The sequence below is a fragment of the Typopeltis vanoorti genome, chromosome 10 (genome assembly GCF_054136105.1).
Source record: "Typopeltis vanoorti isolate ZY-2024b chromosome 10, IOZ_Tvanoo_1.0, whole genome shotgun sequence".
In the NCBI taxonomy this organism is placed as follows: domain Eukaryota; kingdom Metazoa; phylum Arthropoda; class Arachnida; order Uropygi; family Thelyphonidae; genus Typopeltis; species Typopeltis vanoorti.
In genome coordinates this window covers 52,199,497-52,223,748 of record NC_143558.1, presented here as the reverse complement: position 1 = coordinate 52,223,748, position 24,252 = coordinate 52,199,497, and the positions used below count along the sequence as shown (strand labels likewise).

General features: G+C 35.0%; 1 protein-coding gene across 1 annotated transcript in view; it reads right to left on the bottom strand.

The window, feature by feature from the left end:
• The window catches only part of LOC150102416 (muscle-specific protein 300 kDa-like), a 1,203,500-nt gene that overhangs the window by 751,107 nt on the left and 428,141 nt on the right, over nt 1-24,252 (bottom strand). Inside the window, exon 29 of the mRNA XM_090399574.1 lies at nt 3,798-4,121. Within this exon, the coding sequence (XP_090255700.1) occupies nt 3,798-4,121 (324 nt within the window). The remainder of the gene's footprint in view (nt 1-3,797; nt 4,122-24,252) is intronic.

Below are 24,252 nucleotides of genomic sequence, written 5' to 3'. Positions count from 1 at the left end.
ATCTATATAAGTCCTCATAAAACCACAACACTCTTGACTGCTTGACTCCTCATCCTTCTCCACAATTTTGCATTATCTGCAAACAGTTGCATATCTCCAGTTAAACCTATCCCATTATCATTAATATAGAAGTTCAATAACAATGGTCCAAAACAGACTTCTGTTGCACACCACTCGTGATTTTTTCTCTTCTGGGATGAGAAAATCTAATCCTCATAACAACTTGCTGATACCTATTTGACAGCCAAGTGACCTATCAAACTCATTAATTGGATATCCAATCCCATCCATTCCAATACAGTTCAAAACTAGTTGCCTGATTTTTTTTATCAAAAGCCTTTTTGTTTAGGACATAGGGAACCTTTAACTTTTAAACCAAAGATGAGTTATTAAATCTCATATCTTTAACTAAAAACATGAATTTACTCAACTTTGTTTCTCTTAGTACCAGTATTTCACCTTAGTCACTAAGGCATATTTTAGTGTAAATATAACTGATACTTGTGCAACACATTAGAAATGTCATGTTTGTGATGAAACAAATGTAGTTGATTGTCTGACTAATTTCAAGAAACTGGATGCAGATATGAACATTAAAAACTATTATCACCCTGCAGTTTTTCAAGAATAAAAATCAAATGTTAACATACTAATTTCATTTAATGTGAACATATAGCATATAAAGACTTCCTTGAAATCTTCACTTATAGTTGATATCAATGGTCTCTCTGATTGTGAAACAAGAAAAATAAACAAGCACAGCAGCATTCCACTTGCCTGAATATTATTATTCCATAGAAGAAAAATACTGATAAAATTAACTGCCATTGATTTGCTATTTTAATCAGTGATATTCTATGTTAGAAGAAAATAAATCCAAATGTGAATGCCATGTCACATGTAGTAACTCAAAGATTTGTATGACTGTAGCATGTTATCTACAAGATCACTTTAAATGTCACTTTAACATGCCTTCAAAAACAAGCAAGCCATCATTATTGTTTTTCAGTATAATTATTTGCTAACCTGTTGGTCAGATCGATAGCATCTCTATTATTGAACCAACAGGTTTGAATCCCACTAAATTTCTCTAATGTTAGTGAAAGTCTTCAAGTGGGAGATGAGTTTCATTATTATTATTATTATTATTTGACACCTCCAGGGAGTCTAAAGACTCATCGAGGGAGAGTGTGCCAACAGCATCAAACGATTGGTCCCCTTCCAACTACTAACTGCACTCAAACTTGCTTAACTTTTTTGTGTGAGCCATTAGTAGCAGAGGCTCTACCAATCGACCAACCTCCAGTATGAGATTACAACCTCTGCCTATCGGATACCCGAAGGGACTTGAAAAAGTTCTTTACCAATTATCTAACTGCCTTAGATAATTATTCCTAAGAAGCTGCACAAATTCCATTTCCTTCTGCTCATATTATCTTTCTTCCTTCCAATCTATATCCCCATAATTAAAGTCACTCATAACAATTACCCTCCCTCTGCTTATTGAATTTATTTGCCGATACATATTGCCCACATCATCCTTTGCATTCCCTGGCCTATAGCAGCAGCCAACCAAATACTTTGTCATGTTAGCTTGTATCTCACACCAGATAGCCTCAAAAGCACTGTTTTCTATTTTACTGATTTTACTGTTGATACAATAATAATCATGATGCAAAGGATCACCAAGAGTATCATTAGTAATCTGAGTGGAATCTGAGAGCAATAAACTAATGCTTGACTATCTTCACATAACACTGATACTTGGAAATCAGGTGGAATATCAACTAATTCAACAGTGGTAAGACTGAGCTGGTTATTATGTGGATTTATCATAATACTTGAATGTATTTTATCTAAAGATACATTATCTGTTGTCATCATCTGTGATAATGGGGGTAATTCAATGTCAATTACAGTATTTTCTCTGGATCGATCCTTCCAACATTTCAGAACACAACATTGGAAAATGATTTCAGTCACACCAGGGTTTACATATGAATTAGGAAAGGATACTTGAGTTAATGGAGAGGTAGACAGAGAGAACTTTGATATTTCCTCTCTTGTGGCACTGCCCCCTCATTAATATCCTGGAGTACCTCTGTTGCAACCTAGTCTATGGGTCTTGTCTTCACCTCTTCCTTTATACATTTGATATTTGAGTTGCAACAAAATCTAAACATTTGATATTTGAGTTGCAAGGAAATCTAAAATAAAATTTTAACATACTAATTTCATTTAATGTGAACATATAGCATATAAAGACTTCCTTGAAATCTTCACTTATAGTTGATATCCTAGGCCTTCACTTATAGTTGATATCCTTTTCCTAGGCCTTCCCCTTTTCCATCTTCTTAATGGCAGCAACTCTTCCCCATGTTGTTTATGTTTTATTCTTGCAAGGACTGTGCACTAAGGCTATGATTCCATTCTTCCTGAAGATGAGAGCACTTGTCAACTGATTCAGCACTGGTAAGACTGAGCATTTTATGTACATTTATAATTTGATGTAAAGAACAAGCAACAGATGATATGGGAGGTTCTTCAAATGATACTAGGGCACTTGATTTGATAACTTGTGCTGAGTCATGTAGAATATAACTGGGTAGAGAAAGTGAGGCTGAGCATCAAATATCCCAACAGTAGTAGAAGTGGATGGCTGATATTGAGATGGATCATCAAAATACACTAGCACCTTTTCTGTTGCTGTCACCTGTTCCATCAATCTAGATGGCACTGATTGACACCCAGTCACACCCAATTGTGGTACTTCTACAGGCACCATCTTTGGTGCTGATAACCTTTGTTGATGCACTCCAATAGGAGGTGATGCCTGAAAACTTAATGACTGTTGAATTACTCCCTGTTGTGTGATATCTGAATCATTCCATCATTCACCTGTGATGTCTTCTAATCCTTTCACTTTCAGAGACTTAGCTGCTGGCCTTGTGCAATGTTCACTTTACCACTGTACATGAAGTCTACAACTGATTTCTGATCAGTGAATTTCATGTCATTGATGATAACACTGGAATATTTACAAGAATGATCAATAAGTAAACTCTGAAAGAAAGGACAGAACTACACATGGATAGCACCATTTTGTGAGCCTTTAAGCTCAATTCCTCACATGTTAATGTCACATCCACTAGGCCTTCATTTGAAAATAACCAACAGAAGGCAGCTAACATATGTGTATGATAACTGTTCCATTTAAAAAAACTTTTTTCATCTTTTAGATTATTATTAAATGCCAAACATTCATTTAAATATACGATGAGCAGCTATTCTCTTCTCAAATACAAATCATAAACTTTAGAATCATTCCAAATAGCATTTTAAGCTCATATATTTAAGTGAATATGAAATTCCAAAAAAGTTATGTATTCATATGGTGATTATTCCTTTTTAAACAGATTTGCTGAGCTTTTATCTTTATAATTAAATGGTATTTCTTTTTAAAGTCTGTAAAAATACAACTAACTTACATACAGAATGTCATGTCTTTACTGGCAATGAAATGCTAAATGTCAAGCACATGCAAATTTGGCCTAAGTCAGTACATGTACGCAACTCCAATCTATGAAAGAATCATATCAGATTACTGACTTTACTCACCTATTAATGACTTAGACGCTTCTAATCACAATCAATTTCTCAACAAATTAATAATATAAATATGAGAACCGAAAAATATATGGCATTGACTAATACACCATCTAAATTATTAAAATCTTTAAAAGGAGAACTAAAATATTATGCAACATGGATAAATAAATGCACTACTGTGATCTAACCTGAAATTTAGACAGCTGCTCTTTTTTTTCCTCTACTGTTGTCCTCAGTGTGAATTCTTTCACTGCATTTTCCATCTTTTCTAGCCAGTCAGCCAGCTGTGTATATTTCTCTTCATAGGCTGACCACTGTTGAATTCTATCATTCAAATGTCGTCTTGCCTCTTCTACTCCTGTAATGAGCTGCTGCTGACTGCTTTCTAAACTCATTATTTCTTTCTCAACCACATCACGATCTCGTGGTGGTATCAACTTGGTAAGCTTTCCAACACATTCAGATAGATCAGTTAATTTGGTATTGCCTTTAGGTAAAACAAGTTCCAGTTCCTATAAATAATCAAGAAAAGTTTTATTCTGAATTTTAAATATTATTCTCAAATAATTTTAACTTTTAAACATTTTTCTTCATTATAAATAAAAACAACTGAATACCATATCAAAATAGTCCTCTTGAGTAAATAATTCAGCTATTTTTCATTTAAAATTCTTGATGAAATAAATCAGAAATAAATGCACTCTAAAAATCAAATATAAAGTAAAGTATGAAAACAAAACGAACAAGTGCTTTTTTATTTTATTTTATTTTTATGTAAACAGAAATAATTAATATTTCTTATAGTGCAAATTCGCTATAAGAAATCCATTAAGAGGGATGAAAAACCATTAACACAGTAACCTTTCCCCAATAAAGGGTCTAGTAACTGTATTACTGCACGCATCGACAAGGGGAGATCCGAATATTTATCATGCTCGATTACAGTTTGCTTTCCCGTATAAGGTTTGAAATCCCAAAGATACCCACTTTCCGATTCGCAAAGCATAAAAAATTTTACTCCATACTTCGCTTTCTTTTTGGGAATATACTGCTTACATTTCAGTCTACCTTTGAATGGCATAAGGCTTTCATCGATACTCAAGTCTCTCTCAGGAATGTACAGTGATCTAAATTTCTGACGGATTTTCATCAGAAAATCATAAATTTTGTTGAGGACTGGGCAAGGATGTGTTGCCTGATCGTATTCCTCATTATTCTGAAAATGCAAATACTTCATGATGAGACTGAATTGTTTTTCAGTCATAACATCACGAAACATTGGCGTGTTCAGAATCCAGTCTGTAGACCAATACATTTCGAGAGCGGGCTTTTTCACGATACCTTGCACAATCAAGAGTGCTATAAATGTAAGGAGCATGTTGATATCTATTGGGCTCCAAAGTTTACTGCGAGAATGCGGACTGTACTCAACTTGCTGATGTTGTTGGCAAGCATAAAGGTTAGTCTGTTCCACTATGAAGGAAAGAATATCATCGTCTAAAAACAGACGGAAAGAGCTTAAAATATTACTGGAGTCAAAGTCTTCAGTAATTCCTGGCTTAGCTATGAAGGGAAACCATGGACAAGCTGGTATACGTTCAGTGGCGATCACCCATTTTCTGCACAAAGACATATCTAAAGTACAGGCAGAATCACTATCTTCAGAGCTAGAAAGATTTCTCTCTTCACCGGTAGAACAAGAGCTGCTCGAAAGGCGAAGGCTCCAACTTTTCTGCATCCCACGAAGTTTTCTTTTCTTACCATGAGTGTCACTGCTACTGCTGCTGCTTGCCATCTTGTAAATGAATTGTGTCTTGAATATACTTACTAATTATTCTTTTCTGCCCAGTAATTCCTTTCTGCCCAGCTCAAAGCTAATGGAGATTACTAACCCCCCACTGAGAAACAGAACAATAGAACATGCAGCACACTAAAGAGCCTCAAGCAATATCTGAATATTTTACAGGCAGAAATTTCTTGTTTGGTTTTTCACTTTATTCTGATATTGCATTTGTAGGATGACAGTGATTTTAAATATTAATTTCGCCTATATCCGAATATCACATAATTTCCTGATTTATAATAATCAGGAAATAATATGTATATTTTCTGATTTATAATTTGCTAATTTATAATAATCACCACATAGTTTCAGTATCGAAAAATTAAAGTTATGTGGAACAATTACTAGAGAAAAATAACGAATTAAATAAAAACTGTACCTATGTTTCATAACAGTTTTCAGGTGTGTGATAATAATGCAATGGGGGGGGTTAAACTATCAGAGGCGAAATAAAGTTCAATTCTACTGTAAAAATATGGAAATGAAATTTCACATTTGATATACATATTTTGAATGATAAAAATAAGCAAATGCATCACTTACTTTAAAAAATGGAGAATAAAATATTTGAATTATGCAGAAAATATAAATATTAATCATAACTGTTAATTTCATTTTGTAATGACCAATTATACAAGGAAACCAAGATTGTGAAAGTAAAAAGAACAGTAAATTACTATACAACATGAAGAAAAAATTTAGTAATTTGATTAAAGAATTTCATGTTATTCTCTATAAAGCAAAGTTGCTCCAGCATGTCCTAAAGGAAATCTGTGAAGATTATTCGATTTCAATGGTTTTGTATAAAAATAATATAAATGGGAATGTCGGCAGCCGGTTTTCTTTTATTTTTTTTAAAAGAATATTTCAAATAATTATCGTGAATTAATTTCTTCAAGAACAAAGAAAAATCTTTTGACTAGTAAGCGATTAGAAAAAAATTAGCGCAAAAAAAAAAAAAATAATTAAATTGGTTCTCCAAGGTAAGGCAATATTTAAGTGAAGAAATTATACAAGATCTTTATTTTGTCCAGATATTAAAATTGTATTGTACAATAAAAAGAGAAAACAAAAATATAAATAATTTCTCTATTTTATTCTATCCTATATAACTAAAATCCAGTTACCCAGCATGGAAAAAGGAAGTGAGTTTCTTGTTATAGGCAACTGCAGCTACGAACGCGAGATAATCCGATTAACTGTTCTCATCAGCGTGAGGGCTTATCACACTTTCTAATGGACATGACAGTCAAATTGCACTTCTTATCCAGGTTCTTTCAGTGGGCTGAATCATATCCATATTTAGCTGGACGTCTATAGACGTCCTGGCCGGTAGGAAGGTTAATAGTGAATAATGAACAATTTGGAGATATCAGCATTAAACTTGGAATGTTCCAAGGTGATTCCTTGTCACCATTGCTCTTCAACATTTCTTTGATACCTTTATCTATGATTCTGAACAAAACAAAACTTGGTTATGAAATTCCTAAATATAATATTAAAATTTCCCATCTGTTGTATATGGATGACTTGAAATTATATGGAAAATCGGCCCAGCAATTGATTCTTTATTGAACACAGTTCGTATTTTCATTTAGACATCAAAATGAACTTTGGTTTAGATAAATGCGCAATTTTATTTATTAAACGAGGAAAAATTAATGCCACTAGCATCTTTAATTTTGATCAAGAGAAATATATAAAAGCAATTTCAGCTGACAAACACTATAAATACCTAGGAATATTAGAAGCCAATGATATTCTCCACTCGAAAGTTAAACAACATGCAGCATCAGAATACATCAAAAGAGTTAGAAATATTCTCAAAACAAAACTAAATGGATTAAACACAATTACAGCAATGAATTCTTGGGCTATACCTGTGATCCAATACACAGCTGGCATAATAGATTAAACAAAAGATCTGGACAAACTGAATGGCAAAACTAGAAAACTAATGACTATGCATCATGCATTACATCCACGAAGTGATGTTGACCGGTTGTAACTACCGAGGAAAATAGGTGGACGGGGTCTGCTGCAAGTGAGACAGACTGTGGAAGAAGAAAAAATTGGTTTAAGAAATTACATCGACAATAGCTTTGAGCCAATGCTTCAAGCAATTACACAAGATCGCCTTCTAAAAGCAACAGGAAACAAATTCAATTACAAAAAGGAACAACAAAATTACCAATATGTGCGCTGGAAAAATAAACCCTTGCATGGCCAATTTCTTTGAGATACTGAGGACAAAACTGATGTGAACAAGACATGGCAATGGCTACAACACAGATACATTAAAAACGAAACAGAAGGATTTATTCTAGCAGCTCAAGAACAGGCATTACAAATTTATGCAATCAAAGCAAAAATTTTGAACATCAATAATAACAGCAAATGCAAATTACGTGATCAGAAAGATGAGACTGTAGAACATCTAATCAGTGCCTGCAGCAAAATAGCTCAAACTGACTATAAATACTGCCATGATCAAGTGGCCAAAATAGTTCTTTGGCATGTATGCAAAAAATATGGCTTCCCTACTTCTGATAACTGGTGGCAGCATAAAATTGAGACTGTATTGAAAAACAAAATAGCAAAAATTCTCTGGGACTTTAGAATACAAACTGATCAGCATTTGGAACACAATAGACCTGACATCACAATTATCAAACATCGACAAGTTTGGATTATTGATATCGCAGTACCCAGTGATAACAACATCAACAACAAAGAACTGGAAAAAATTACTAAATATCGAGATCTGGCAATCAAAGTTGGCCGACTGTGGCTTAAACACACCAAAATCATCCCAATAGTTGTCGGTGCACTTGGTGCAACCTCAAAGAAGCTATCCAACTATTTATAGCAATTAAACATCAATGAAGTGATCCCCATATGACCTACCAAAAACAGTATTACTTAGAACAGTCCATATTTTATGATGCTACCTGATGGACTATTTTTAGATTCTTGGGTAGAATCTGAATTGTTCTGTATCACCAGTCAAATTTTTGTTTATATGATATCTTGTTTTGACTGTGTATCAATTATGTGAATAAAATAATAATAATAATAAAGATGTCCATAAGTGATTTTCTCTTAAGTAGGATTTTAGTCCATTTCCAGAAAATTCTGTGTTTAGCAGAATTAAATAGCAGAGATAGTAAAGCTAGATTTTTTTTCATGCTAAAGATACTTGATAAAAGATTTATGTTCCTCATAATGGACAAAGGCAGATTTTCCTGATTGCGCTAAATAAAACAAACAACAACAACAACAACAAGGAATCTGGTAAGAAACCTGGAAAACAACATGGAGGAAGAATGTCTTTTTCAATTTGCTAATTTGTTTCTAATTTTGTTTATTTAATTATATATATATATATATTTAATAATTAGGAATTTATTGACCAATTGTTACCTTACTAAAATTGTTGTGATGATTTTTTTTAATTTTTCTGTTATTTGTATATTATGCTGCTCTATTTCTGCACTGAAGATGCCTTTGAAACAACACAGAAATTTTATCATTAAACATTAAATTATTCAATGAAAGTTTTGCATTTATTTTATTTTTAGTAACATCAAGATTAATTAATTCCTTTAATTTGTTAGTTTGTTGGAAATATAAATAGACACACATGAGCTATTTAATGATATGGATACCTTATACAATAATTATTTATTAACATAAATAATAAATAATAATAACATTGAAACTTTGTTAAAATTTGGTGCTAATAAATAATTTTTACTAAGTAAGATGTCTGTAGCTCCTAAAAATATCAAAATTACATTAACTATATAAGCCAGAACAGGGAGGCTCAGGGTGGACATGGGAACACAGCTGGAGAAACGTTGATCATCCAAGAAGATGTGAATATGTGTGTAGACAAAAAGGGAAGGGGATGACTTGGGATGTAGGGAAAACAGTTGGATTTGAAGAAGGTGCTGGGATAAGAGAGAGAAATGGCTTGAGGAAAGCATTGAGAAGTCACATCTAATAAGAAATATCAGTGAAACTTGTTATAGAGCCAGGAATAAGTTGTCATGTTTCTATACAAAAGCTAGAGGTATCAGAAACGAGGAAAATGAAATGCTTGAATTCAATGAGTTTGTTCAACCAAAAATTGCTGGAATAAGTGAGACGTGGTTGGATGATGAACATTCTGACAGGAATAAAGATGGAAGAGTATGATGTATTTGCTTTCTTTTATCCTTTCTATCTTGAAGATAGAAAGGATAAAAGAAAGCAACAGATATTTGAGGAAACGAATAACCTTGATGTCAAAAAGGCAAAAGGATTTGTTGATGACATATCACCACACATCTTAGTGGGATATTCCAGGAAATTGGCAGTAGCATCGGTATGCTTGTTTAATAAGAGTCTTACAACAGCACAGGTTGTAAGACTTATTGTTGTAAGACTCTTATTGTTGTTGTTGTTGCTGTTCCAAGGGAGTGGAAGGAGGGTACAATTGTTCCACGGCATAAAGGTGGTGATAAGGCTGTAGCTTCAAATTACAGGCCAATTTGTATCTAGAGTTGTTGTGAAGGTACTGGAAAGATTGGTGAGAAGTAGGATATAGAAATTGGTTGATAACAGCAGTATTCTCTGTGATTATCAGCATGTGTTTGTCAAAAGGGAAAGCATGTTTTACTAACTTATTAATGTACTGTAACAAGGTGACAAATACCTTAGACAGGGGAGATGTATATACAGTAGTGTACTTGGATTTTGCAAAAGGTTTTGATAGATTTCCACACAAGAAATACTTGTTAAATAAATTGAAACAGATAGTACTGGATAACAGACTTCTGAGTTGGATCAGTGACTGGCTGTCAGACAGGTATCAGAAAGTTATATATTGGGGTGCAGTATCCCGAAAGAGGAAGATAACTAGTGGTGTACCACAGGGGTCAGTTTTGGAACCACTGTAGTTCATTTTGTATGTTAATGATATTGGGATGGGTTTAACACGTGATATGATGCTATTTGGAGATGATGCAAAATTTGGGAGAGCAAAGCATAGTCAAGTGGATGTTATGGAACTGTCAGTTCAATGTTGCAAAGTGTAATATTTTGAGATTTGGGAAGAGATGATGAAATGAAAAGTATATGTTTGTTGGAGAAACTTTAAAAAAAGTAGAGGAGATGAGAGATCTAGGAGTGATGGTTGACAAGGACCTGTAATTCAGGGACCACATTGCACAAGTTGTGAAGACGTGATAATGGCAATCATGTGTAAACAGAGAGGTTATGATACCATTGTATAGGACTTCATCAGGCCTCATATGGATTAAAGTAAAGTAGGGGGGGAGAGATCTGTGAGTGATGGTGGAAAAGGACCTGAAATTCAGGGACCACATTGCACAAGTTGTGAAGAAGTGACATTGAATAATAGCAATGATGCAGAGTGCACAATAATCCATATGAGGTCTTCATGAATCCTTATATGGATTATTGTTCAAAGACTTGGATGCAGGGTTTTCATGATGATGAAGATATGTCGAAAAGGATCCAGATGAAATTCACAAAGTTGGTCAGTGGTCCTTGGAATGTGGGGTACAAGGACATATTGAGAGAATGTAAGCGTCATGAAGAGGAGGGGGGGATATAACTGAGACATAAAAGCTAGTCAGAGGGTGATATCAGGTTGACATGGAAAAGATTTTTCATAGAATCGGAGGGGGGGGATAGAACAAAGGGACATTGCTGGAAACTGTATAAAGTGAGACATATAAGCTAATCAGAGGTTGATATTATTATGATTACTCCAAGACCTCATGGAGTCAAAGACTCATCTGGGATGTCCTTTTATCACACACACACACACACACACACACACACACACACATACACACGGCTCATCATACCATGCCCTTGAACACATTCAAACTCCTTGCAGACACCACACTCTCAGGCAAGGCATTCCAATCATTCACCACTCTGCACGAAAAAAACCTGCCCCTCACTCCCCTACTCACACCGTCTTTATACAGTTTCCAGGGATGGCCTCTGGTTCTCTCCTGATCTCCCACTATTTTCTTTAGAACTTCTCCAGCATTGATCGTATAACAACCCCTTAATAACTTGTAGGTCTCTATCACATCTCCCCTCTTCCTTCTGTCCACCAGACTCTGAAAATTACATCTTTTCAATCTTTCCTCATACACTCGACATTTCAGAGGTCAGAAACTACCGTAGTCAATCACCTTTGGACCCTTTCCAACATCTCTTCATCCTTCTGAAAACCCGGTGACCAAATCTGGGCACAATAGTCCATTTGTGGCCTAATCAAAGCCTTATACAATGGAACAAGAATCTCCCTACTTCTACAAGTGTCAGTGTCCTCCACATCATTCCCAGAAGCCTTTGTGTTGTCTTCACAATTTTGGCTGTCTCCCACTAAATTTCAGATCCTTATCCAATATCACTCCCAGATCTCTTATTTCTTCCACCTCCAACAATGTATTCTAACCAAGCATAAATACTGCATCCCATCTTTGTTTTCCAAATTTTAAAACCTTACATTTTGCAACATTGAACTCACATCCCCATTTCTGTGCCCAATCACTCAAGTTATTCAAGTCTTCCTGCAAGATCACAACATCCTCACTACTCTTCATGGTTTGTCCCAACTTTGCATCATCTGCAAACAACTGAATATCTCATTCCAAATCTTCATCTATATCCATAATATACAAGTTAAACAGTAATGGGCCCCAAAAACAGACCCCTGAGGCACGCCACCAGTGACTTCCCTTTCCTGGATATTGCTCCCCCCCATACACAACTTGTTGATACCTATCAGATAGTCAGTCTCCAATCCAATGCACTAATATAATATCCAATCCCATTGCTCTAGTTTGACTATCAATTAATCATGAGGCACTCTATCAAACGCCTTTGCATAATCTATGTATATTACTATGTATCCTTCTCCTCTGTCCAAGGAAGCAGTCACTTTATTGTGGTAAGTAGATTACTAAAACATGACCTCCCTTTAGCAAATCAATGCTGTCCATCAAAGTTGGGTTGACAACAATGGTTGTCAACCCAATCCTGGATCCTAGTTCTCACATGCTTCTCCAACAACTTAACCACAACACCTGACACACACAGATAGGCCTATAGTTTAATGCTTGAGTTCGATCACCTCCTTTATGAAGTGGCACAATCTTGCTCTCCTTCCACTCCTTAGGGACTTGAACGAGTGCAGGACCCGTATTAAAAAAATATGTCAAGACAGGTGTCAACTCTCTGGCACATTCCTTCAGAATACTTGGTGATATATTATCAAGTCCCACAGCCTTATTAACATCTAGTTTACTGAACTCCCCATCATCTACTGCTCTCAATCTCTCCATGAAGTCACATTCACAAGATTGAAAGATCTTGTGAATGTGAAATGAAATGCTCATTAAGTATCTTCTTTATGAAATGCTCATTAAGTATCTTCACCACACATTCTGCACCAGCTGTCTTTATACCATTTTCTCCTATCAATATCATCCTTCCATAATCATTCTTTCTTTTGCTGGCTACATATCGAAAGAACTCACTAGGATTCTTTTTGGCTTCATTAGCTAACTGCTGTTCATACCTCTCTTTAGCTACCCTCACCAACCAAGTCATCTTCCTTGACTGGTCTTTGTAGACCTCATGGAATTGGTTATTTCCACTTCTTTTATGCTGCCTCCACAATGCCTTCTTTCTCTGTATCGCATGCTTAATCTCTTCATTCATCCATCTCACACCTACCTTATTTAACCTTCTCACCCTTGGAATACACTTAGACATTTCATCTTTTCCAGCTAACTCCTCATTCCATGCTACACCCGCAAGCTGTCTCCATCAGCTTGACATGGAAGAGATTTTTCATAGAATGGGAGGAGGAGGAGTAAAACAAAAGGACACTGCTGGAAACTGTATAAAGAGGTTGTGAGCAGAGGAGTTGTTGAATGGTTGGTGAGTGGAATGTATTGCCTGAGTGTGTTGTGAATGTAGACATATTGAATTATTTTAAGGCATGGTTAGATGTGTATTGTGTGATAGTGTATATCTCCCACGATGAATTGCTGACTCCATGTAGATCAGATGATAATAATAATAATAAGCAAAAGAAAAACAGTAGATTTTTATGGATGATAGAAAAAGAGTCATGTTCATACAGTTAGAGGGAGACAGTGCAATGCAGTGGTTTTAAGGGAGTATGGTGTAAGATATAGGTGAACAGAATGAAATACTTCATTGGATGTTGCTATAGACCTGGTAATGTGGAGGATATCATCATTATGGGTGATTTTACTTACAGCTATATAGATTGGGGTGATGAGATAGCAACTGGAAGTAAAGAATATGAGTTTTTTTGAGTTATTTAGTGACAACTACCTCACATACATGGATTGAGAGTGTTGTATTTGATCATCTCATCAGAGGATGTTATTATAAATGAGGTGTCAAATCTTCCACCAGTTGGTGAGTGTGATTATTAAGTGATTACCTGGGTGGTTACCAACCATGTAAGCACTTCTGTGAGGAAAGAGCATATATGTAATCACAGGCTGATGATTATGAGAAGCTAAGAAGACAGCTGGCAGCTGTAGTACGAAATGAGGAGTTGGGTGGAAAGGAGATCAATACTGCCTTTGGTGAATCCAGAACTATCTAGTAGAAGCAATGTTTAAATGTATTCCAAACGTTAGAAGGTAATATAAGGTGAGTGTGAAATGGATGAATGAAGTGATTAAGCATGTACTACAGAGAAAAAAGGCATTATGGAGGCAAGATTAGAGGAGTGGTAACAATCAATTCCATGAGAATTACAAAGAACAGGCAAGGAGGGTGACTCAGTTGGTAAGGGTAGCAAAAGTTCCAAATGAGGAGCAGTTAGCCAATGGAGCCAAAACAAATACTAGAAAATTCTTTTGATTTGTAGCCAGAAAAAAAAAAAAAAAAAGGAACAATTATGGTAGGATGGAGCAGAGATCCCAGGGCAGAGCTGACTACTACCAGGTGCATCCTCAGGGTGGCAGATCGAGGAACAGCCTTCAGATATAGAGGCTAGCTGCGACATGAGCAGAGCAACCTGGCGAATAAGAAGCCATGGATCAACAGTGGCTGAGCTATCAAGGTGTGGGGGAGCAGAAGTGGCAACTAGGTCTTACTTAAAACCTCACAAAAAAGTTTGTGATCAGAGATTTGCAGATGGCAATATGATTATGTTGTGTATGTCTATAATACTGCAAAGCAGAAAGCAAATGGAGAAACTACTGCTCTACTTTATCTCCAGAACAACCACCATGGCAAGCAAACTCTTACAATTGGCCTCAAGTTCCCAACGTCCCTTTAATGGGACAGGGGTGCAAAGAATCTCCGGGCTCAAAATGGTGTTCACTTTTAAAATCGCAACTTGGAATGTCAGAACTCTATATGAAGCTGGCAAATTAAGAAATGTCACAAGAGAAATGAAGAGGCTGGGCGTCCGGATTTTGGGAATTTGTGAGACAAGATAGCCAGGATCTGGGAAGTGTCAACAAGATAATATGACAATGTATTACTCTGGGAATGATGAGAACAAACATCGATATGGTGTAGCTGTAATAATAGGTGAAGAAATCGATAAATCAGTAATAAATTGGATCCCATTTTCTGAAAGGATAATGCTGTTACAACTTAAGGGAAACCTCGTTAATATATATATAATCCAAGCTTCTGCACCCACAGCTGATGAAAGTGAAGATGTTGAAGAGTTTTATGAAGAAAAAGAGATTAAAAGAGATTAAAAACCTAACAAAGAAACATGATATAAACATAGTGATGGGTGACTTCAATTCAAAAGTGGACAGAGGGGTTGATGGAGAAATTATCGGAGAACATGGTTTAGGCACCAGAAATGACAGAGGAGATCGCCTTGTCCAGTTTTCTGTCAGGAAGAAGATCAAACAATAGCAAATACCTGGTTTAAACTTCCACCCAGAAGACTTGGAAACACTTGGAAATTGCCTCAAGATAACTGACATAACATTGTCAGAAATCAAATTGATTACATACTGATAAATAAAAGATTCTACAGTATAAAGATTCCACAGAAATAACATAGTATAAAGAGTGCAAAGACTTATCCTGGAGCAGATATCTCATCAGACCACAATCCCATAGTTGCAGAAATACGTTTTAGATTAAATCAGCTAAAAAATCACAAAAGAAGAAAAAGAAAATTGATGTAGAAAAACTAAAAGACCCGAAGATAAATAAAAGTGCCAAGACACAGCTTAAACTGCACACAACACAACAAATTCTGGCAATCATGTGGATGACACTGACTTGTAGGGGGTAAGGAGATTCTGGTTCCATTGTATAAAGCTCTGATTAGGCCACATATGTACTACTCTGCACAGCTTTCTCCTGGTTTTCAAAAGGATGAAGAGATGTTGGAGAGTGTCCAGATGCAAATGACCAAAATAGTTTCTAATCTCTGGAATGTTGAATATGAAGAAAGGTGGTGACAATACAATTTGCAGTCTAGTGGATAGGAGGAAGAGGGGGTAATATGATAGAGAAGTACAAGTTGCTAAATTATTGTTACAGGAATAACGTTGAAGAAATTTTTCATGGTGGGAGACTGGGAGAGAACACGAGGTCATCCTTGAAAGCTGTATAAAGAGGTGTGAATAAGGGAGCAAGTTTTTTGCATAGAGAGCTGTGAATTATTGGATTGCATTGCCTGTGATCATGGTGTCCGCAGAGAATTTGAATGTGTTTAAGGCACAATGTGATGAGATACATGGATGAAAAAAGGGATCTCCTAAATGAGTCTGTGTCTCCATGGGATCTTAGAATAATAATAATAATAATAATAATTTGTTTATATGATATCTTGTTTTGACTGTGTATCAATTATGTGAATAAATTAATCATAATAATAATAATAATAAACCTATGTATATAGATTGATGAACTGAAAGTGCTCAGGATACTGTGAAAATCTCCATGTGAACACAACAATAGGATATATGATGATGAGATATTTGCCTGTGATCAATGAGAAAGTGCAAAGCAATTGGCATTGCCTATATCATGTTAGTCAATTTAAGTCTTAGCACTAGCATCGTCCCAAGGGAACAGAAAGAGAACAATATCATTCCATTACAAACAGAAAAGGGCTTCAAAAACCAATGCAGCAAAGTTTAAACCAGTCAGTATTGATGAAGTGATGCTAAGATATTTGAAGAGTTGGTTAAGGTATGAAGTAGTCGAGATGAGATAAGCCCTCATCTCAATTACTGTGCCCAGATTTGGTCACCTAGGTTTTTTCTTGATGGGGAGGAGGAGGTGGAGAGGATCCAGATGCGAGTGACCAAGATGAAAGTAGGTCTATGGAAGGAACCTTATGAGAACAGGTTGAAGATTTGTAGGTTGCAGAAATTAGTTGATAGGCAGAAAAGGGGAAATATGATTGAGACATTCAAATAGCTAAAGGATTAATTCAGAGGATATTTTTGAGATTAGGACTGGTGGTGTGAGAACTAGGGGACACCTATTGAAGCTGGGCAAGAGTGTGGTTAGCAAGGGTGTCAGAGCTGGGTTCTTTACTTTTAGAGTGGTAAATGAGTGGAATAAGCTGCCAGAGTCTGTTGTGGGTGCTATGACGGCGAGTGAATTCAAGGCAAAATATGATAGATACTGTGAGAATGTCATATAGTTGTGTGGACATGATGTTTAGGGCCTCCCTTGATGAGTCTAAGGACTCCCTTGAGTCGCCGGTAATAATAATAATGAAACTTTTTTTTTGGGAGGGGGGGGTTAAGAAAATTAGAATAATTATTCTGCAAGTTTGGAGTTAAACTGCGAAAGGCTGTTGTAGAGGTGCACAGCTGCATATGTTTTAAAAGATTCTGAATAAAGAAGACTAAATATTGATCAAATTCTGATGAACAAGTATCAATGGGGGATATCTGTAAAAATACATGCAACAGAAACTGAATATCTGAGAAAAAAAGATAAAGAATGGCATGAACTGTTCGTTAATGAACATAAAGACACAATTTTGAATTCTTTTTAAAAAAAAAAATACATTAATTCTCCTCAACTTACCTTTGATAACCAGACTAGATTTTTGCTTGGAGTGTTGTGAATGAGTGGAATGTGTTGCGGGAGTCAGTAGTGAGTGCTTTTTCTGTTAACAGGTTCAAGCCGAGGTATAATTAGATAGTGTTGATAGTTTAGGTCGCCTGCGATGAGTCTTCAGACACCATGGAGGTACCTACCCATACAATAATAATAGGCAGAAGAAAAAGAAGAATGAAAAACCTTGATAATTTGCTAATTAAATTTTCAAGATTTTTCACGAACTCCCTCTTTCTTCTTCTATTAGCCATAATCAAAAGATTGTGCTCAGATTTTTCTTGACTTGATTGGCAATGCTCTGCTCATACTGAATTTTTTCTTTACTTACAAACCGAGTAAGACTCCTAGGCTATGTGTTATACTCCTAATGTAACTGTTCATTACCTTCCATCTATATAATGATTTCTTATTCTGCTAGATTGCATATATAGTCTCTCTTATCCATTTTACACCAAGCTTATTTAACCTATTAACTTTCAGAATATATTTAGCATTATTAAAGTAAGTTTCATGACTTACACATGTAACAAAAATTATACAGAATTTATTTAAAAACTCCAATATATTTCATCCATACCACTGAATGATGAATCAAAGTAATGAGTTATAAATCATGAGAATATTAACTCATGTCTCAGTCGCAGCTGAAGTAGATGATATTACACTATTAGAATTCAAATGAATATTTGTAATAAGTTGTGTAGATTAAAACTCATCATCATACGTATCAAGGATTTAGGCCTAGTATGGCCTGTTCCGGCCTTAGAAGTCATCGTTGAATCGTTTAAGAGGACGTCCTGGTTTTCTTTTTCCTAATGAATAATAATAATAAAATTATATAAAATAATTATCAATCTATTAAAAAAAAATCTTCATCATCATCATCATCATCATCATCAAATCCCTGACATGTACCCTCAAGGGATGTACGGCATATGATCATACTACAAGAAACTTACATCAATACTACATTAATATCTACAATTTTCTTCCAAATCAAGCTTCTACCTGTCAAGACTCCAACATCATCATAATCATCATCATCATCATACGTATCAAGGATTTAGGCCTAGTATGGCCTGTTCCGGCCTTAGAAGTCTTCATTGAATCGTTTAAGAGGACGTCCTGGTTTTCTTTTTCCTAATAGCTTGTACTTTAAGGCTTGTTTTGGTAATCTTTCTGTTTTCATTCTTTGAACGTGTTCCATCCATCTATGTTTATATTTTTTAATTTTTTCAATTACTGGTTCTTGGTTTAATTCTTTCATAATATCTTCGTTTCTTTTGTGATCAAATAGGGTATACTTTGCAGTTTTTCTCATAAACTTCATTTCTGCTGTTGTTAATCTTTGTTTGTCTTTTTGTTTTATTGTCCAGATTTCGCTTCCATACATTAAGACCGGTAGGGCTAATGTATTGTATACTTTTAGCCTGGTTTGTTTTTGAACTAGGTTTGGTTTAAATATAGAGTTAATTACTCCTGTTATTTTTAAATATTTTGCAATTTTTATGTTTATATCTTTTTCATTTTCATAAGTGATCATACATCCTAGGTAGTTAAATGAATTCACCTGTTCTAAGATCTTGTTATCTAATACTATTTTAGTTCTTGCTGGATCTCCTTTAAAGGCCATAGTTTTTGATTTTTCTGTTGATATTATCATACCATAATCTTTGGATATCTCATTTAGATTTAAAATAGCTTTCTGTAAGTTATCTTCAGAATTTGTAATTATTATTTGGTCATCTGCAAAGAGGAGAGTGTTTAAGTTAACTGTAGGTGAAAGTTTAATTCCTTGATGTAAATTTTTACTCATTTTATTATTATTTCATTTAAGTAGATATTAAAAAGAGTCGCTGAGAGGGGATATCCCTGTCGGACCCCTTGGTTTATCTCTCTTGTATATGATAGCTCATGATTTAATGTTATTTGTATTTGATTATTTTCATATATACTTATGACAGCTTTGAGGATATTATTTGGTATTTGTCTTTCTTTTAATATGTTAATTAATATGTTTCTTTTAACTTTGTCAAATGCTTTTTCAAAGTCAATAAATGCAATATGTGTTTCGATATTATATTCTCTTCTTTTCTCTATTATTAATTTTAGGCAGAAGGCTGGGTCTATACATGATCATCCTTTTCTAAATCCATTTTGTACCTCTAGAATAAAGTTTTCGGAATATTTCATTAGTTTGTTATTTAAGATTCTGCTGTATATTTTGTAATCCAACATCATCATCAGATATTATATTTCTGTGTTCTAAGCACTTTATACTGTATCAATCCACCTATATCTGGATCTTCTTCTTCCAACCTGGCAGAGAACACTTGCTTTGCTAATTTTTCAACTGCGATTCTATTTAAGTGACCATACCACCTGAGATTAGCTCTGGTAACACATTCCTGAATGCTAACAATGTTAAGTAATTACCTTCGTTTTTAATATGATATTACCGTTGATGTCATCTGTTCATACCCCTAATATTTCTCAGGACTCTCATATCTGCGATCTTTAGTCTTTAGTCAAGTGTTTTACTTCTAACCCAGCTCTCAGATCCATAACTTAAAACTGGTTTGAACACTGTCTTGTACACAGCTAATTTAGTGTTCCGACTAACTTCTCTCTTATTCCATATAATTTATTCAGTTGACTTCCTACCATTAGATTTAACATTAAACCATCTTCATGTACTTTCTTCAATTCTAACTGCTGACTTACAACTCAAATAAAGACTAAGTATTGCTTGATATGATGTCCCATTGACACCAACAACTGTAGAATTTTGAATAGCTTCTCTCTTGGCACTTCATCGTATGCCTTTTCTAGATCTACAAAACTTAAATTCAGATCTTTGTAATATTCCCATTACTTTGTCATATTCACATTATTAAAGTAAGTTTCATGGCTCAATATAAAGTGAAATTCTGATATTGACAGCCTCTATTTGGCCTGAATCCAGCTTGTTCTTCACCAAGCTTCCCTTCCACAATCTGTCTCAACCATTTCTCAAATACACTTGCATAAATCTTACCAGGAACACCCAGTAACGAAATACCTCTATAATTTTCACATTCACTTTTATTTCCCTTTTTGTATATGAGTACTATGAGAGCTGTACTCCAATCATCTGGAATTCACCCCTCTTCCAGGCCTTCTGAACTATGCAGTGCAGCCACTGTTATACTTTAATACCTCCATAATTGAGCATTTCTTGTCGAATATCTTCTACTCCAGCTGTCTTTCCACATTTCAGGCTTTTGATGGATTTTTTCTACTTCAAGTATTAACATGTATTCCTAATTGCATGCGTGGTATCAGTGTTTTTTTAGCCACTGTGCTATCATCACTGCTTGTTTCATTTAGCAATTTTTCGAAATAATTACTCCATACATCAAGGATTTCTTTTTTCTCCAGTTTTTATGTCACCTTTATCATTTCTAATTCCTTCTACAGAACTCTTTCCTCCATTTCTGAGCTTTTTCAACAACCTCTACAATATCTTGCCACCTTCTTGATATTTATTTTCTATGTTCTTACCAAAGTCTTCCCATGACTTTTGTTTAGCTAGTTTTGCACAGTGTTTAGCTGTCTTGCATTTGTCTCTGTATTCTCTAAGAGCACATGCTGACTTATTTGTGAGGAACTTTTGATATGTTTCTTTTTTCCTTCACCGCCTGTTTAACTTCCTGTGTCCACCCTAAGTTCTGATTTTTCTGTCCATGTAGACAATCTCACCACAGGCCTCTCTTACTGAATCAATCAATGTTTTCTTCAGGGCTTGCCACTGTATCTCCAAGGTTTGGTTCCTGTTCTCAAACTCCTTCATTTTTTCTTGAATAATATTTGTGATTTTAGTTTACAGTTCACATTTGAGAGCTGGTCAACTTTTATTCACTTTAAAACTTTCTTACATGTTATTCTTTTCAATAAGAAATTCAGTTTTATCCTGCTCAAGACTAAATGGTGATCACTTCCAATTTCAAATCCTCTATATACTCTAGTGTCCTGCATCATTTGGAGAAAATATCACTATCAATAATAACATAGGCAAAGAGACTTTTCTTATTCGTTGCCTCTTCTCTCCATGTGAATTTGTGCACGTTTTTATGTTGGAGCATTGTGTTTGTAATAACCAGTCCATGTCCTGAGCAGAAATCCAACAGGTATTTGACATTATTATTAGCCTTGCTCATTTCTCCAAATTTTATCAAAATATTTTTGTATGTCTGACAATCATTTCCTACTCTGCTATTTAGATCCCCAACAAAGACCAACTTTTCATTTTTCATTGTGTCAGTATAGTGCTTTCTCTAAAGCCTCAAAAAATTCCTCCACTTCTACCTTAGTAGAAGTTTCTGTGGGAACCTTAGGCACAAATAAGTCTCATTGTCCAGTTCCCCATTCTGATATTTGCCCACATCACTCAACTTAAAATTGCCTTCCATTCTAGAAGATTAGCCTCATATTTAGTGTTGAATAATATGGCTACTCCTTCTTTTTCTTGATTGTCATTGCCTGAATATAACATTTTGTATTTATTGCTCAGAAAGATCTCACCAGCTTTTGTTATTTTTGTTTCATTCATCCCTATTATGTCGATCTGGAACTTATCCAATTCTTCAGCAAGCTACATTTCTTCATCATTCAAACTTCTTAAGTTGATAGTACCGATCTTGAACTGTGATGATGTTGAGTTGGGGTGTGTTTTAAGGTTTGTTCCAGTAGTTAACTTTTCACTGTTTACCCTGGTTCTTCCCTGGCAAAAAAAACAGGGGGCTATGTTTAATTGATGCACCAGCCAGAATGAAATTCTGTCATGTTTTACCATTATTTTATATTGTGGTTTAAGCCAATAAGAATACACTTAGGTTGGCTAAATCACAAATTGCCAGCCCATACTCATTCATTCAGTATCCAGGTAGATACCTAACAGGGTGCACCACGAGAAGGTGAGGACTGACATTAGGTCAGATGCCCTGGTCAGTTCTCCACATTCCTTTAAAGGCTATGTGGTGGTCTCCTCTAAGTTATACAGCTTTGACTCTTAAGCATCCCCCCAAAAAAGTATGAGCAATTAATAGTAATCAATTCCCAAAACTTTGATATTTGCATACCATCTGATTGGTTCTGGTTCAGACAATTTCTTAGCATTTCACATGTTTCAAGGAAAATACAATCAAATTTAGACTTGCTCAAGTGAAGAAGTTTTTATCTAGTTCCAATAATTCTATGACTAGTGACAATAGTGTAAGAAGCAAGGCCAGACTTGTCAGACTCCAAAAAGGTAATACAGTCTTGATATTCTTTAATTCTAATCAAGGGAGAATGGCCATTCTTCACAAAATAGGAAAGATGAGTGCTTGATGAGTACTCATCAAACAGGGTACTTGAGAGACACCCTGTAAAGAAAGGGGTTGTAACATATTCTTTGTTGATGGCAGGAAAGAAGATGGAAGGAAGCATATAGATTGAATTTACAAAAAAATTCAATGCTATTTTTTCGGAGGTTCCTTTAAGGTAGAGTATTGAAATTCTTTTTTGCATTTGATTGTAGTCTGGTAGAAGGATGATAATTATCAATAATTTATTTGAATGGTAGTTTTTATTATATCCATTACATTTCAGATTACTTTTAAATTTTATTCAGTTCATCTAATAAAAGAGAATCAGAAGAGCAGATTGTACTCTGCATACAAGATTCTTGATAACACTGAATTTTTTGTGATGGAGGGAGGATGAAGGAATGTATCTGCCAGTAAAAGTTGGCATGCGATAAACCAGAAATTTAACATAGATTGTACTTATAATGCATCACTTTATGATGATTTCCCCCTCATATGATGGATTTTAATTACGACACATGCTTATTTATGGATGCAGATTCCTCTCATATGACACTCATAACAACATAAGAATAATGTAAATACACTGATCCACAGTATCAATGATTTCAGTTTATTTATGATCTTGTTGCTCACTACATCTTTTGGTGTTTTGCTGTGAATTATAAACTGTTTATAATTATTATTTTATTTCACTGTTGTAAATAATGTCAGATAAACTTGAGAGAAAGGATGCTGTTGCTCCCACTGAAAAGAAGATGCATAAACATATTAACATTACGTGCTAATATTAAAATTAAATTTGATGATTGTGTAATGAACACTGAGGTAGGTCAGTGAAAATACTACCAATTTTTTGTGATAAATGATGGTGGGAGGATGAGTGAATGTAACTGCCCATAAGGTTGGCTCTGGATGAAAGGTAGCACTAGTGTCACAAGTGAATGTAGCGGCAGTTTTGAGCTGTGCTAAAAAAAAGTGTTTTTAATTAGCGTATAGTGTGGCTTTTTTGTTGCAACTCATGCTGCGTTTTTTTCAGTTTGGATACAAGTATCCTTCAGTGGTGTTGCTGATGAAATTTTTGTTGTTTATATTGTGTTTTGCAACTTGTTGTTGTATTACTTCAGCTTCTAAAGATGGTGTCCATAAAGAAATGTACGTCAGCGACAAAGAAGGCTTCTGTATGATAGTCTGGCTTTGCCTTGGATTTTTTGCAGTGGATGCGTTGCAAAAATCACTATATGCATCCACCGAAAAATTTGAAAGATCTATGGACTGTTTGGGTAAATGAGAAGAAGGAAAGCATTCGCGTATGTG